Below are 17,522 nucleotides of genomic sequence, written 5' to 3'. Positions count from 1 at the left end.
CCACCCACTCCATTGCTTAAATCTGGACACTAGATACTCTCCTTGACTCATCTATTGCCTTTACCCCAGCAGCCAGCCGCCAGCCAAGTCCTGACAGTTCTCCCTTCTTGTTATTTCCGGAGCGTGTTTTCCCTTTGCATCTTCATTGTCCTTCCCTTAGAGCCAGCTTTCATTGTTTTATACTTTGGTTACTGCACAGCTACAAACTGATATCCTCTTCCTTATTGAGCCTCTGTTAGAGTGTTCTCTCTAACAAAAAGCTTTTGATCAGGTGCCTCTCCACTTTAAAATCGCTCAGACGCATCAACCTCTATGCCTGGAGTAAAATATGACGTCATTGACAATTGCACGTGACTGTGGACTATTTTCTTGATAATTTCATGACTTAATTTCCAGTCTATAAACATATGGTAGAAATATTTGCATTCTCCTTATTTACACAACATACAGACTGGGGAAAAAAAGAAAGCAAGCTGCTCCAGGAGATGATACTGTGTGATTTCAATGTCGCTGTAGTAAGTTATTATTACCATAGTTATGTGGACTCTTTGTTTTTAGTTTCTAGAGATGAGCTCATTTCCAAGTTGGTTGAAGAAAATAAGGTGAGTTTTGAGGTTGTAAAGTTCAGAGATGTTCTTTCCTCTCTCACTAAGTAGTATTTCCTCACTTGTGTTGGTTTACAATTGTTCTGGTTCTCCTGAAGTCTTTATTCGAAAAAAGTTGCAGTGTAAATGAGTTGTATATTCAGACCTGTTGTCAACTGGGTATTAGGAAATCATTTCACGCAGGTTATTGCGGCTTGATAAAAAGATGAATTAGCAAAAATTATGAGACTAATTTGCATTTTATCTTTATTGCAAAATAATTGTTATGAAAAAGTTTTTTATGAAATATAAGAAATATTAACTACTTTTTGGTAGCGATGGTTGCACAACAATGTGAATATACTTAATGCCACTGAAATTAACACAAATATTCTTAAGTAAACTGTACATGTAAAAATGATTAAAATGGGAAATTTTATGTTATTTATATTTTACCACAATAAAAAATGAAAAAAAGAACTATTACCACATTTATATCTTAATACATTTCTAAATCAACCTTAATGTGTAGATCCTGTTTGGAATAATTTTTCTGGGTTCTATCTCATCCTGTAGTAGGTGATGTTTATGTTAAGCCTTGAGATGCTTCTCCTGGAAAAATAGAAGAGAGGTCCTCTCTCCATAGGGAGAGGACTTGCACTTTGCCATTCCCCATTTCAATAACTACCTGTTAGGGAAAGCCTAACCCACAACTCACATCCCTGTCACCTGTTTGTTTGTTTGTTTTGTTTTTAGAGCAAAGGTGTTTTCTTTTGCTCCACACCCAGGTATTCCTTGATGAAAACATGTTCACGTACTTAAAACTTTAAAAGATCTTTGAATGTGTTTCTTTGAAATCACAAATGATCTTAACTGCTTACGGAAAATAATGTGTTTATAATATAAACTAACAAATATTCGTCTTAGCAGAACTTTCTTGACTTGAGGATGCTAGTTAAATATTTACAGCATGGTTTTAGGCAAATTCTTTCCAGTTTGAAATTCCATATGAGAACATTTTTAATAAACAATTTTATAATTTATTTAAAAAGAGAAGTTTGAGAGTTGAAGATATCAAGATTTTTAAAAATTCTTTACAAGACACTTATCTATATATATCATTAGTACTAGAGCACTGGGTGTTATATGCAACTAACGAATCTTTGAACACAACATCAAAAACTAATTATGTACTATATGTTCACTAATTGAACATAATAAAAAAAAAAAAGAAGAAAAAAAGAACTTGAACTCATAGTAGCCAAAATACAGAACAGGTATTTTGATAGAGATATTCGTAATAGCTCTTACATGTAAAAAAAGGAGAGAACTTATTATTGTTTTTGCTCTTATAGAATGTGCAGAGGTCTTTCAACAAGGAACATGAAGAAAATGGATTTTTGAGGTCTGAAATAGTATCCCTTCATGAAACATCAGAAAAAGCACAGGTAGATCTTACCATTTCTATAGTTTTTAGATGTTACTTTATTTTGTTTAATTAAGGAACCAAGAACAAATTAATCCTGATTATATTAATTCATACCATCATGATAGGTATAATTGGCATATAATATTATATTTCAGGTGTACAACATAATGAGTCAGTATTTGTATACATTGCAAAGTGATCACAATAATTCTAGTTAACATCCATCACTATATATAGTTAAAAATTTTTTTTTCTTGTGACGAGTACTTTTAAGATTCACTCTCTTAACAACTTTCAAATATGCAATACAGTGTTATTAAATATAGTCATCATGCTGTACAGTATATCCCCATGACTCATTCATTTTCTAATGAGAAGTTTATACCTTTTGACCCCTGTCACCACTTTCTCCCATCCCTTATACCTCCTCCCTCTGGCACCCACCTGTGTGAACTTGGTATTTTGGTTTTTGTTTTTTTAAGATTCCACATATAAGTGAGATTATATGGTGTTTTCTTCCTCTGGTTGACATATTTCATTTAGTATGCATTCAAGGTCCATCCATGTTGTTGCAAATGGCAAAAGTAAATTCTTTTTTTTTTTTTTTTTTTTAGAATTTTTTTTTTTTTTTTAAAGATTTTATTTATTTATTTGAGACAGAGAGAATGAGAGAGAGAGAGCACATGAGAGGGGGGAGGGTCAGAGGGAGAAGCAGGCTCCCTGCCGAGCAGGGAGCCCGATGCGGGACTCGATCCAGGGACTCCAGGACCATGACCTGAGCCGAAGGCAGTCGCTTAACCAACTGAGCCACCCAGGCGCCCCAAAAGTAAATTCTTTTTTGTGGCTGAATAATATCTGTATCTATCTATATACACACACATACCACATTTTCTTTATCCGTTCATCTATCGATGGACACTTAGGTCATTTCCCTATCTTGTCTATTGTAAATAATGCTGCAATGAATGTAGGGTTGCAGTTGTCTTTTGGAATTAGTATTTTTGTTTTCTTCAGAAGAATACCCTGAAGTTGAATTGCTGGGTCATACGGTGGTTCTAGTTTTAACTTTTTGAAAAACCTCAGTACTGTTTTCCACAGTGGCTGTATCAATTTACATTCCCTTCAACAGTGCCCAAGGATTCCTTTTTCTCCACATCCTCTCCAATACTTGTTATTTCTTGTCTTTTTGGTAATCACCATTCTCATAGGTGTGAGGTGGTATCTCATTGTGGTTTTGATTTGCATTTGCCTGATGATTAGTGATGTTGAACATCTTTTCATGTACCTGTTGGCCATCTGTATGTCTTCTTTGAAAAATGTCTGTTCAGCTCTTTGGCCCATTTTTTAATCAGATTTTTTTAAAGCTACTGAGTTGTATAGGTTCTTTATATATTTTGGATATTAATCCCTTATTAGACATACGATATTGATGTATGATTGCCAATATTTTCTCCCATTCAGTAGGTTGCCTTCTCATTTTGTTGATGGAAGTTTCCTTTGCTGTGCAGAAGCTTTTTAGTTTGATATAGTCCCACTGGTTTATTTTTGCTTTTGGTGTGAGACCAAGAAAATTACCTATGTTTTTTCCTGGAAGTTTTATGGTTTCAGGTCTTATGTTCAAGTCTTTGATCCATTTTGAATTAATTTTTATGTATGGTACAAGATAGTGGTCTAGTTTCATTCTTTTGCATGTGCCTGTACAGTTTTTCCAACACCATTTATTGACGAAATTGTCCTTTCCCCATCACAAAAAGCACAGGTAAATCTTCCCATTTTTGTGTTTACATGTTACATAATTTTGTTCAATTAAAAAACCAAGAATGAAGATTGATTCTAATTGTATAAATTCATACCATTGCCATCACCCAAATTTTTTATTTTCATAAAATCTATTTCATCTATGAACCATTATCACATTAACTACATTTCCCATTTCACCAAATCTCCTATGACACATAAGTATATGAGATACACTGCTAAATCATGCACTAATTTACATCTTGTCTTTGTTTGCTTTATAATTTACTCGTTAAATATATAACTTTAATCTACACCTATGAACTAAGCAGTTCAGTGCCACTGGCTATGCTTACACTTTCTTTGTATCTTTTATAACAAACAGCACAGTAGGAACATAATAAGTGCTTGCCAGATTTTAGAGTTATGTGTAAATATTTCCTGTGGGATGGTGGTTGCCAAATTTAGCTGATGTTGTGTGTGTGTGTGTGTGTGTGTGTGTGTGTGTGTGTGTATGCAGGCAAACAAGTTATTTCTCATAGGGTCAGTGAAATGGTATTAATCACTTAAAAGAACTTTTTGTTAGTACAATTTGATTACTTCAGTGTTGGGATCATAATGTTGCTGTGCTCTCTTTATGATAAAGAAAATAGAAAATAAATGTGTGGGGCGCCTGGGTGGCTCAGTCGTTAAGCGTCTGCCTTCGGCTCAGGTCATGATCTCAGGGTCCTGGGATCGAGCCCCACATCAGGCTCCCTGCTCCTCAGGAAGCCTGCTTCTCCCTCTCCTACTCCCCCTGCTTGTGTTCCCTCTCTCGCTATGTCTCTCTCTGTCAAATAAATAAATAAAATCTAAAAAAAAAAGAAATGTGTTATTTTATAAAATAATAATGAAAATTACTACTCTTGCTATGGTAGTAGTAATTAACATTTACCAAACCCATTCTATGTTCCAGGCATAATTGTAAGCACCTTATGTTACTAACAAATTGTAATGCTTGTAATAGCACTACTATAGAAACTTACTATTCTCATTTTAATGATAAGGAAGTTGATATACAGAAAAGTTCAATAACATAGGTAATAAATGGCAGAGTTAGAATTTGAGCTTAGGCATTCTGGCTCCAAAGAAAATTATTCTTTTCAAGGATCAGGAGTTCATCTCTGTCTTAACTCTAGGTATTCCTTGGTGAATAGTTTGTACATCTGGTTATAATTTTAAAATGCTCTGAATGTGTTCCTTACTTCTTTACTATACTACCACTTATGCTTCCCAGATAGTTTTTCATTTCTTTACTTTCTTGTTATCATTTTTTGAGTGTTTTTTTTTTAATTGATCCTATAGAGTTATTTATCCCCATCCTTGAAGAACTTGTTCATTAAAAGATAAGATCTGGGGTGCCTGGGTGGCTCAGTCGTTAAGCGTCTGCCTTCAGCTTGGGTCATGATTCCAGGGTGCTGGGATCGAGCCCCACCATCGGGCTCCCTGCTCAGTGGGGAGCCTGCTTCTCCCTCTCCCACTCCCCCTGCTTGTGCTCTCTCTCTCTCGCTGTCTCTCTCTGTCAAATAAATAAAATCTTTAAAAAACAATAATAAAATAAAAGATAAGATCCTTGGGGTGCCTGGGTGGTTCATTCTGTTGAGTGTCTGACTCTTGATCTTAGCTCAGGTCTTGATCTCAGGGTCATGAGTTCAAGCCCTCTATTGGGCTTAAACCTAAAAAAAAAAAAATCCTTGACAAATACACTTTGCAAAAATAACTGATAAATAAGATAAATGTTTTCCTCAGGAATAAAAATTTCAAATATCAAAAAGACAACAGAATTATCTGATAAATTTGTTGCACAAAAGACTTTTGTTTTGGATGATCTGTCTTGTGAAAAGGTACAATTATCTATATTTTGCTTTTATGGATACTGTAATTGGTGGTAAAAGAGCTTAGACAGTTTGTATTATTAGCTAAACAATTATGAATGCTCATCTAATTTTAGGAATGAATTTCTGTAATATTGGCTAGGCATCTACATTGTAAAGTCCATTCCATATATATCTCGCTCTGTCTCACCAGTGTTCAAAATTGTGAACAGGAGATCAGTAAACTGTTGAATGCTTCAGTTGCTCCACCAGATGAACATTTTGATTTAGAATTATGTGGGGTGTTGATTCCAAATATTTGAAGGTATTACCTAATGAAATATCAGTTGGAGATAAGTTAAATAAATTAGGTTCACATACAGAGTGAAATACTATACCATCATTAAAAATATGGTAAGTAAAAATAATTATTTACTGGAGAGATCTATGACTTGCTGTACATATCATCTTAGGTTTCGAATGACCAGCTGACTAGAAAGTGTTCAGAGCTGAACAGCATGCTTGAGACTGTTAGTATGGAAAATGCCAGAATTATTGCCAACCATCAAGCCATTCTGCAGGTATTCATTTAATACTAGTCAATTTCTGATAGAATCACAAGAAGACTCCTTGGCTAAGAAATTAGGAAATGTGTGACCAAGTGGGTAAATAAAATATTTTAACAGTTCCAAGAAATTTACTGAATTATTTTTTCATTAGTGGTTTTCAGTTTTCATCAGGGGGCCATTTAGCCTTATACTCAGTCCTTTCTTAATGGTTTCTTCTCAAATACCATTACTTTAAGAAAAGTAATTACCTGTTCCAAATACCATTTCCTCAAACACCTGTGGTTTCCCATTTTGCTTATGCCATTTCCTCTACTGAGAATGGTCTTTGTTTCATATTCAGCTATTTGAAATTCTGTTTATTCTTTAAGACTCAAATTCATCAGGAAGCTTGCTCACTCAAACCAGAGGGAATGAGTTTTCTCTGTTAACTCCTACTCCTAGGACATTAAACAGACTCTCATAATAATAGTTCTCACTTTTTGGGGAGCATACTTACTATATACCATGCATTATACTAATGATTTTACATATATTACCTCCTTTAATTCTAGCAGCCAGTATGTAAAGGGATATTGATTATCCTCATCTTATAAATAAGGAAAATGAGGTTTAGAGAAGTATATCAACTTGCCTGAAGTCACATACCTAGTAAGGGGTAGAGCTGGATTGAAACCAAGGTCTGACTGCAGAGTCAGTGCTTTCAATTGTTACATTATGCTGCCTCTCTATTTTGCATTCTGTAGCAGTTTATATGCATGGCTCATTTCCTGGATAACATTGTGAGCTTCCTAGAACTGGGGGCATCATCTTATACATCTTTGCTATTTCCCATAGTGCTTCCCACTGCACATAACAGATAATAAATATTTTTCATTAATTCAACAAGCACTTAATGTTTACTCTGCACAGGTATGATGCTAGGTCTAGATGGGATTATAGTGGTAAACAAGACAAAATCCCTACTTTCATGGACTAACAATTTAGTAGAATAATGTGACATGTAATTCACACTGTCACAAACATTTTTTAACTTTGAAATGTTACACAAATGGGATTTTATTTTCCAAAGGTGTGAAGGTTTGCTTTGCAATCAAGTATTAAGATAAAAGTGTTTTAAAATATGTTTACAGAAGTAATTGTTAATATGTACTATATTTGCAAAAGCTTTATAAATTGTAGGTAAAAGGGATGTGTCTAAAAATGTTATGTTTGAGAAGTCCAAAATGGTGAGCCAGAGGAAATAAATTATACAAAACAATTACAGGCATACGTTGTTTTATTGTGCTTTGCAGATAATTGCATTTTTTACAACTTGAAGGTTTGTGGCAGTCCTGCATCTAGTAGGTCTGTTGGTGCTATTTGTTAACAGCATTTGCTCATTTTGTGTCTCTTTGTCACATTTTGGTACTTCTCACGGCATTTCAAACTTTTTCATCATTATTTTTGTTCTGGTGATCTGTGATCAGTGATCTTTGATGTATTATTGTAATTGTTTTGAGGCACGACAAATCATGCCCATTTAAGATGGTAAACTTAAAAAATGTTGTGTGTGTTCTGGCTGCTTTGACTGGCTTTTCCCCATACCTCTCCCTCTTCTTAGACCTATTTCCTGAGACCCAACAATATTGAAATTAGGCCAGTTAATAACCCCTACAATGGTCTCTAAGTGTTCACATGAAAGGAAGTGTTTCACATCTCTTATTATAAATCAAAAACTAGAAATGATTAAGCTTAGTGAAGAAGGCATGTCAAAAGCCAAGATAGGCCTCTTGCACCAAACATGTAGCCAAGTTGTGAAGGCAAAGGAAAAGCTGTTGAAGGAAATTAAAAATGCTACTCCAGTGAACACATGAATGATAAGAAAGTGAAACAGCCTTATTGCTGATACGGAGAAAGTTTTAGTAATCTGGATAGAAGATCAATCCATCTACAACATTCCCTTAGACCAAAGCTGAATCCAGAGCTCTTCAATTCCATGAAGGCTGAGAGAGGTGAGGAAGCTGCAGAAGAAGAGTTGGAAGCTAGCAGGGTCGTTCATGAGGTTTAAGGACAGAAGCCATCTCCATAACATAAAAGTGCAAGGTGAAGCAAGTGCTGATGTAGAAGCTGCAGCAAGTTCTCCAGAAGATCAAGAGGATAATTAATGAAGGTGGCTACATTAAACAACAGATGCCATTGGAAGATGCCTTTAGGATTTTCATAGCTAGAGAGGAAGTCAGTGCCTGGCTTCAAAACAGGCTCTTTGTTGTTGTTTTTTTCCTCCCACTCAATGTAAGGGAAACTTTATTGAAGCTACAGGCCACGGGGCTCGGGCAGGAGGCTGCCCTGTGGGCAAAGGAAAAGCTGATGGAAGGGCCTTAGTTGACCATCCTCTTGGGGCACAGGTTGTTGGTGTGACTGCGCTTCTTGCAGCAATTGACAGCGCGGGGCTGCAGGCAAGCATAACACTTGGAGCAGGTAATCATGTCCCAGTTGTGACAGTGTGAGCTAGAGGAGGGAAGGTTCGATGATGTGATGATGCAGCCCCACAGACAAAGCACCCATTACAGGGTGAACTCTTTCTGGATATTGTAGTCTCAGAGAGTGCAGCCATCCTCTAACTGTTTGCCTGCAAAAATCAGATACTGCTAGTTGGGGGATGCACTCCTTGTCTTGGACTTTGGCTTTGACTTTTTTTTTTTTTTTTAGAGCAGGGAAAGAGAGGGAGAGAGAATCTTTTTTTTTTTTTTTTTTAAGATTTTATCTGTTAGCGAGTGAGAGCAGGAACTAGGGGAGGGGCAGAGGAAGAGGGAGAAGCAGACTCCCTGCTGAGCAGGGAGCCCAACGTGGGGTGTCATCCTGGGACTCCAGGATCATGACCTGAGCTAAAGGCAGACACTTAGCTGACTGAGCCACCCAGGCATCCCAGAGAGAGAGATTCTTAAGCAGGCTCCACGCTCAGCGCAGAGCCCTGACCTGGGCCTCAATCTCACGACCCTGAGATCATGACTTGAGTTGAAAGCAAGAATCAGACACTTAACCAACTGAGCCACCAAGGCACCCCTTGGCTTTGACGTCCTAAATGGTGTCACTGGGCACAATCTATAGGGTCAGAGTGAGGGTCAGAGTCTTTGCAAAAATCTGCATCTGTGCATCTGCTGCTTGGCCAACTCGTTGAAGAGAAAGAGCAAAGCTGGCTCTTTGTTTGGGGCTAATGCGGCTGGTGACTTTAAGTTGAAGCCAGTGTTCCTTGACCATTCTGAAAATCCTAAGACCCTTAAGAATTGTGCTAAATCTACTCTGCCTGTGCTCTATAAATGGAACAACAAAGCCTGGATGATAGCACATCTGGTTACAACATGATTTACTGAAAATTTTAAGCCCACTGTTGAGACCTGATGCTCAGAAAAAAGATTCCTTTCAAAATATTACCACTCATTGACAATGTACTTGGTCACCCAAGAGCTCTGATAGAGATGGACAAGATTAATGTTTTCATGCCTGCTAACGCAACATCTGTTCTTCAATCCATGAACCAAGGAGTAATTTCAATTTTCTAGTCTTATTATTTAAGAAATCTATTTCACAAAGCTATAGCTGCCATAGATAGTGATTACTCGGATGGATCTGGGCAAAGGAAATTGAAAACCTTTGGAAAGGATTCACCATTCTAGATGCCTTTAAGAACATTTGTGATTCATGGTAAGAGGCCAAAACATCAACACTCACAGGAATTTTGAAGAAAGGGATTTCAACCCTCATTGATGCCCTTGAGGGCTTCAAGACTTCAGTGGAGGATGTACTTGCTGATATAGTGGAAATCGTAAGAGAACTAGAAATAGAAGAGCTTGAAGATGTGACTGAATTGGTACAATCTCATGATAAAACCTGAATGAATGAGGAGTTGCTTTTTATGGATGAGCAAAGAAAGTGGTTTCTTAACCTACTCCTGGTGAAGATGCTGAAATACAACAGAGCATTTAGAATATTATGTAGGCTTAGTTGATAAAGCAGCAGCAGAGTTTGAGAGGATTGACTCCCATTTTGAAGGAAGTTCTCCTGTGGATAAAATGCTGTCCAAACAGCATCACATGCTACAGAGAAATCGCTCATGAAGGGGAGAGACAATCAATGTGGCAAACTTCATTGTTGTCTTGTTTTAAGAAACTGCCACAACTACCCTAACCTTCAGCAACCACCACCCTGATAAGTCAGCAGCCATCAACACCAAGGCAAGACCCTCCACCAGCAAAAAGATTATGACTCACTGAGAACTCAGATGATGGTTAGCATTTTTTCACAAAAAAGTATTTTTAAATTATGTACGTTTTTTTAAGACATAATGCTACTACACACTTAATAGACTATGACTTGTATATGCAATGGGAAACAAAAAATTATTTGACTGGCTTTATTGTACTATTCACTTTATTGTGGTGGTCTGGAAGTGAACCCACAGTATTTCCTAGGTATTGCCGTATAGTCTTTCTTCTGTAACAGTATCTGAGTGCAATTTCAAGTATTTTCAAAAGAATTCACACCAAATTATTAACATGATTGTCCCTGGAGAGTGAGATTATTTTAAGGGTGGGGGAGTATAAGTGAAGAGATCTTTTCACTTTATACACATTGATGTTTTTTAAAAATAAAATATGTATCATATTGAAATTTTAAAGTATCAAAATATTCCTAGTAGAATTTTATATCTAAAAATATGTTCATGTTAAGAGTTTTATAAATTTTGCAAGAGGCTGGGTAAATAATGCATCTTCAGGGGCGCCTGGGTGGCTCAGCCGTTAAGCGTCTGCCTTCGGCTCAGGTCATGATCCTAGGGTCCTGGGATCGAGCCCCGCATCAGGCTCTCTGCTCCGCGGGAAGCCTGCTTGTCCCTCTCCCACTGCCCCTGCTTGTGTTCCCTCTCTCGCTGTGTCTCTCTCTGTCAAATAAATAAAAGAAATCTTTTAAAAAAATAAAAATAAATAATGCATCTTCACTGTTGGCTGGTAGAGCTGTAAAATGATAGAATTGTGGTCAGGACAGAGTGGGGACAAAGAAAGCTGAACATTAAATAAAAAGGTTTTATTTATATAAAAATTGGTCTTTCATAAGCTAATTCAGTATATTTGATCGGTTAATTTCAGTGGTACCCTATTAAATGACTTTCTGGCATCTCAGCTTTTAATATTACTTCCAAAACTCAGGTAGAGCAGAAAATGATGACACAGACATTTCAAGAACAAAACTTACTCCTGGATGCAGCCCATGCCAATATCGCTACTGAGCTACAGACTGTTCAGAATGAGAAAATCCAACTCCAAGCACATCTGTAAGTAAATTATAGGCAACTTCTTCTGTATCTTTTGTTCTTGCATTTGATTTCTTATCTTTAATGGAAACGTTTCATTCTGCTTTTCTTGGGCCAGACACAAAGATAAAATAAAGGCTTTGCCCCCAAGGAACTAGTCTTGTTAGAACATTTTGGTAACTGCTCTCGGCCAGTATGTTCTTGGAGAACATGAGTCTATTAAAGAACTCTTGTTTAACGGTCATATCTCCTCGTTGTCTTCTTCCAGGGACCATGTAATCCTTGAGCATAATCAGTGTATCCAGAAAGCACAGGATGCTGAGAAGAGGACAGCCTTGCAGAAAGAGCTGCTAGAAACAACTATTGCAAGATTGCGAGGTGAATTGGAAGCATCCATCCAAGAGAAGAAGTCTCTGCTAGAGGAGAAAGAAAGATTTCAGGGAGAGGTAGGTAGAAGCAGATTTATGTTACCTCCTGGTTGTGGCGGTGATCTTGTGTTAAAACTATTTTAAGTGCAAAAGATAAGAAATAGAGCCCAGATGCAGTTTGTCTGAGTTGCCCATTAAAGAAATCGTTAGGTGGCTAATCTCTGTCTTTTAGCATGTGAAGTAGACTGTGCCAAACAGAGTACCCTTTTATAGCATTAACTAATAGCTCACACATCCTCATGATAGCTAAGGGGTCAGATTTAAAAAGCTGATTTCCCCTGAAGGTGTGGGACAATGGAGGTTAAGGGGGGGACAGCTCTGTCTTCCTCTTTAGGACGGAAGCAGCGGAGTCTGACATGCAGACGTGTCTTTCTAATTTCAGGGCTATTTGTGAAGTCTGCTCTGCCTCAGAGACTCCCTGAGTGGCCCCCATTCTGAGAGGATGTGCTATCTCTGCAGTGTAGGTATTAACTAACGTGCAGGGTGTGTCTGCTACTGTAGAGCAGTTGCTTTAAAATTCACCCATTTCTTTTCCCCTCCTTGGGCAGGTGAATAAAACAGAGAAAGAAACAGCGCAAGAAAAATGCAATTTGGAAAAGGAATTAGCTAAAAACAAGGTATTCCACATTTTCTTCGTTGATATTTCACTGTATTCCCTTCTGTATTTCTGCCTCCAGTATCAGCTTATCTTACTGAGGAGATGGGTTATTTTGTCTAATACCAGGCTGTGGGAGGATAAAGGAGCCACTGAGGTGGGTGCAGCACCGAGCACTCCGGTCACGGCAGCACAGGGCTGCTTCTGGGCAGCGTTTGCTTGTTGAGCATCTGGTGTGGGCCAGAGTCATGACTGGCTCTGGCCCTGGTGTTCACTGAGTATTTTAGCCAGGAAATCCATTGCGAGTGAGCTGATGGCCCTGTGGGAGGCAAAGAGATCATTGCTGACAGTGCTGTTTTGTTTTATTTTGTTTTAAAGACTTCCTAAGTACCTGTTAGCACCTGTCACTTCATCTGCAATATACTCTTTTCTGGGTTCTAAAAAGATAGAATGGCCAGAGACACAAATACAATTCTTATTAAAATAAAAGCCAGTCTTTAAAACATTGCTGTTTGTGTTTTAAATTTTGAAGAGCGTAAAGATTATGTATCACTGTCATCTGGAATTATCTGGAGTGTCAAGGAGAATTAGCCTACCCCAGACAGTAAATTCTGCAACACATGTCAATATAACAGTCAATCCTTGATTTCTTCTTGGCTTCTGGCCTAATTAAATAGTATTCATATTACCATCACCATATTACCATGTATGTGTGAACTTGTAATTTAAGAATTGGAGAGAGAAGAAAAGATAAATTCTGAGCCCAAGCTCTAATACAGCTCACCACTCTGGCAGGTAATCTGTGGTTTATTGACTAAACTCTAGTGATTTGAAAAATAGTCCAACCTAAGAATCTTTTTAAAAAGTTCACTTCCCATGGTAAGGACTTACTGGTGTCAGTTTGTCCTCCAATATGCTTTTTAAAATTTGGAAAATTGGTGGATACTATTAAATTCATGAATGCTTTTTGCTTAAAATGTAGGGAATGTTACATGGCTAAGGCAAATGCTGTATGTCTGTGATTAAAACAGTTTGCTTTTCTGATTTTATTTGTCTGAACGTAGGCTAAGTGTAAGTTCATGGGGCTGAAAGATACTGGCTCATTAGAGAGGTTCTATTAGGCCAAATGATAATGCTTATACAGAGTCCCATTTTTTTCTTCTTAGGTCTAATTTGATACTTTTCAAATGTGTATTCATTATAAAGCTATGTTTTTCTAAGTCAGGCTTATTAAGTTATAATATACATAGTGAAATACACCCTTTTTTTAGTGTACAGTTCTGTGAGTTTTGACCAACACAATTATGTAACCACCACCACAATCAAAATACAGAACACTTCTATCCCCTCAGGAAGGTCCCTTGTGCCTCTTTATCATTAACCTCTTCCTCCGCCTCCATCCCTTGGCAACCACTGACCTGTTCTTCTGTTCCTATAGTTACGTCTTTCCCAGAATATCCCAGAAATGGAATCATACAACATGCAACATTTTAAGTCTGGCTTCTTTTATTCAGCATAAGGCATTTGAAGTTCATCCAAGTTCTTGTTGTATCAGTTGTTTGTGTTCCATTATATAGTTATACCACAATTTCTTTATCTATTTGCCACCTGAAGGACATTTGAGTTGGTAAATTTTGGCAATTATGAATAAAGCCTATATAAATGTTCACATATGAACATGTATTTTTATTTCTTTTGGCTAATTATCAGGAGTTGGAATTCTAGATCCTATGGGAAATAAATATTTAACATAGTAAACTATTCAGCAGCTGTTTTCCAAAGAATCTGTACTATCTTGCCTTCCATCAATAGTATAAAAGAGCTCCACTTTCTCTGCATTCTCACCAGTGCTTAGTATTGTTGGTCCTTTTGGTCTTAGCCATTCTAACTGGTGTAGACTGGCATATCATTGTGGCTATAATTTGCATTTATCTAGTGATTAATAATATTGAGCATCTTTTCATCTGTTTATTGGTTATCCACAAGTTTAAGTGTCTCTTCAAATATTTTAACCATTTTAATTCAGTTGTTTGTTTTCTTATTATTGATTTTTCAGAGATTTTAAAATAGTCTCATGTTGATTCTTACATAAAAAATTCATACTTTTTGTATATGTGCAAATCTTCTAAGTGCTTAACATATTTTTTCTTCCATTTTACGCCTTGTTTTTAATGTTCTTTCAAAGAGCAGAAGTTTCATATTTTGATGAAATCCAACTTGTCAGTTTTTAAATTTTTGGATCATACCCTTTGTGTCTTATCTGAGAAATTTTTGCCTAACCTAAAATCACAAAGATTTTCCTTTTAGTTCTCTAGAACTTTTATAGTTTTAGGTCTTACATAGGTCAACGATCCATTTTTAGTTAATTTTCGTATATCATGCAAGGTTCATTTTATTTTTAGATGGATAGTCTGATCTAGTACCTTTTATTATTGAGATATAATTAATATACTGTCAATTCACCTTCTTAAAATATACAATTCAATGGTTTCTTAGTTTATTCACAAGTCTGTGCAAACGTCACCACTATCTAATTCTAGAACCTTTTTATCACCAAGAAGAAACCCGGTACCCATTAACAGTCACTCCCCATTCTGTTCTGCCCCCAGCCCCCGGCAACCACTGTTCTACTTTCTGTCTCCATGGGTGTGTCTATTCCCACATTTCATATAAATAGAATAAAACAGTATGTGGCCTTTTGTCTCTGGCCTCTTTGCTAGGTTAATGTTTTCAAGGTTTATCCATACTGTAATATATGTCAGTATCTTATTCCTTTTTATGGTTGAATGATATTGTATTATGTGACTGTACCACACTTCATTTAGCCATTCATCAATTGGTAGACATTCAGGTTGTTCCCACTATTTGGCTGTTTAATAATGCTATGAACATGTGTATACATTTTTTTTGTATGTGAGCATATGTTTTCGATTCTGTAGGAGTAAAACTGGGTCATAGGATAACTCTTTATCATTTTGAGAAACTACCAAAGTGTTTTTACAAAGTAGCTGCACCATTTTACAGTCCCACCAGCAGTGTATGAGGATTCAAATATCTGCACATCTTCACCTACATCTGTTACTGTCTGCTTTTTAAAAAATTAATATACTCATCCAAGTGGGTATGAAGTATCTCATTTTGTTTTTTCAATTAAGGTGAAATTCACATAATAGAAAATCAAACACTTTAAAGTGAACAATTCAGTAGCATTTTATATATTTACAGTGTTGTATAACCACCAACTCTTCTAGTTCCAAAACCTTTTTATCATCCCAAAGGGAAACCCTGTTCCCATTAAGCAATCACTCCCTATTCCCTTCTTCCCCTGACCTCTGACAGCCACTTATCTGCATTCATCTGTGTAGATTTACCTATTCTGGATATTTCATATAATCATACAATATGTGATCTTTTGTGTCTGACTTCTTAGCATAACATTTTTGAGGTTCATCCATGTTGTTCTTCATAGCAGAACTTCATTCCCTTTTACTCCTTTTATGGATGAGTAAGAATTCACTGTGTATGTGTCTTTGTATGTGGTATGTATGTATATACACACACACCACAGTTTGTCTTGTTCATCTTTTCATCTATTGATAGACATTTGCATTGTTTGCACCTTTCAGCTGTTGTGATTATTGTTGCTGTAAATGTGTGTGTGTTATACATGTATTTACTTGAGATACATATCTAGGAGTGGAATTGCTGGGTCATATGGTAATTTTGTTTAACTTTATGAGGAATCACCAGACTCTTGTCCACAGTACCAAACCTTTTTTTTTTTTTTTAAAGATTTTATTTATTTGACAGAGAGATAGACAGAAGAGCACAAGCAGAGGGAGTGGCAGAGGGAGAGGGAGAAGCAGGCTCTGCACTGAGCAGGGAACCCAATGCGGGACTCGATCCCAGGACCCTGAGATCATGACCTGAGCCGAAGGCAGACGCTTAACCATCTGAGCCACCCAGGCGCCCAGTACCAAACCTTTTTTTTTTTTTAAGATTTTATTTATTTGACAGAGAGAGACACAGCGAGAGAGGGAACACAAGCAGCGGGAGTGGGAGAGGGAGAAGCAGGCTTCCCACGGAGCAGGGAGCCTGATGCGGGGCTCTATCTCAGGACCCCGGGATCATGACCTGAGCTGAAGGCAGATGCTTAACGACTGAGCCACCCAGGCACCCCACAGTGCCAGACCATTTTACCTTCCCACCAGCAGTGTACATAGGTTCCAGTTTCTCTACATCCTCACCAACACTGTTGTTTTTTTTGTTTTTTAATAATAGCCATCCTAGTAGATGTGAAAAGTGGTACCTTGTGATTTCAATTTGCATCTCTCTAATGACTAATGTTGAGCATCTTTTCATGTGCTTATTGGCCATTTGTATATATTCTTTGGAGAAATGTCTATTCAGATCAGTAGCCCATTGTAAACTTGGTTGTCTTTTAATTGTTGAGTTGTAAGAGTTCTTTATATATTCTAGATAGTAGACCCTTATCAGATACGTGATTTGCAGATATTTTTCTCCCATTCTATGGGTTTTGTTTTTAAATTTTTAGATTTTTATTAAGTTCAGTTTAACTTTTTTTTTTTTTTTTGGTTGCTTATGCCTTAGATGTCACATCTAAGAAACTGTTGCCTAATCCAGGGCCACAAAAATTAACACTTTTTTATTCTAAGAATTTTATAGGTTTTTTTTGAAGTTTTATTTTTTTAAATTTTATTATGTTATGTTAATCACCATACATTACATCATTAGTTTTTGATGTAGTGTTCCATGGTTCATTGTTTGCATATAACACCGAGTGCTCCATTCAATACGTACCCTCTTTAATACCGATCACCAGGCTAACCCATCCCCCCACAACCCCCTCCCCTCTAGAACCCTCAGTTTGTTTCTCAGAGTCCATAGTCTCTCATGGTTCGTCTCCCCCTCCGATTTCCCCCCATTCATTTCTCCCTTCCTGCTATATTCTTCTTTTTTTTTTTTTAACATATAATGTATTATTTGTTTCAGAGGTACAGATCTGAGATTCAACAGTCTTGC

General features: G+C 36.9%; 1 protein-coding gene across 8 annotated transcripts in view; it reads left to right on the top strand.

Moving 5' to 3' along the window:
- CCDC150 (coiled-coil domain containing 150) overlaps positions 1 to 17,522 on the top strand; it is a 74,451-nt gene that overhangs the window by 20,018 nt on the left and 36,911 nt on the right. For 7 of the 8 annotated variants that reach the window (XM_081813934.1, XM_081813936.1, XM_031038185.2 and 4 more), the window contains 6 exons: positions 559 to 602; positions 1,940 to 2,032; positions 6,077 to 6,184; positions 11,353 to 11,477; positions 11,725 to 11,902; positions 12,433 to 12,501. In XM_081813934.1, the coding sequence (XP_081670060.1) occupies positions 559 to 602; positions 1,940 to 2,032; positions 6,077 to 6,184; positions 11,353 to 11,477; positions 11,725 to 11,902; positions 12,433 to 12,501 (617 nt within the window). The remainder of the gene's footprint in view (positions 1 to 558; positions 603 to 1,939; positions 2,033 to 6,076; positions 6,185 to 11,352; positions 11,478 to 11,724; positions 11,903 to 12,432; positions 12,502 to 17,522) is intronic. The other variant, XM_081813932.1, reaches the window with a different exon arrangement.

This window comes from Leptonychotes weddellii, chromosome 3 (genome assembly GCF_054177405.1).
Source record: "Leptonychotes weddellii isolate Sample4059 chromosome 3, ASM5417740v2, whole genome shotgun sequence".
NCBI classification, from domain to species: Eukaryota; Metazoa; Chordata; class Mammalia; order Carnivora; family Phocidae; genus Leptonychotes; species Leptonychotes weddellii.
Note: the sequence above shows the minus strand (reverse complement) of the source record. Positions and strands in the feature narration are given on the sequence as shown.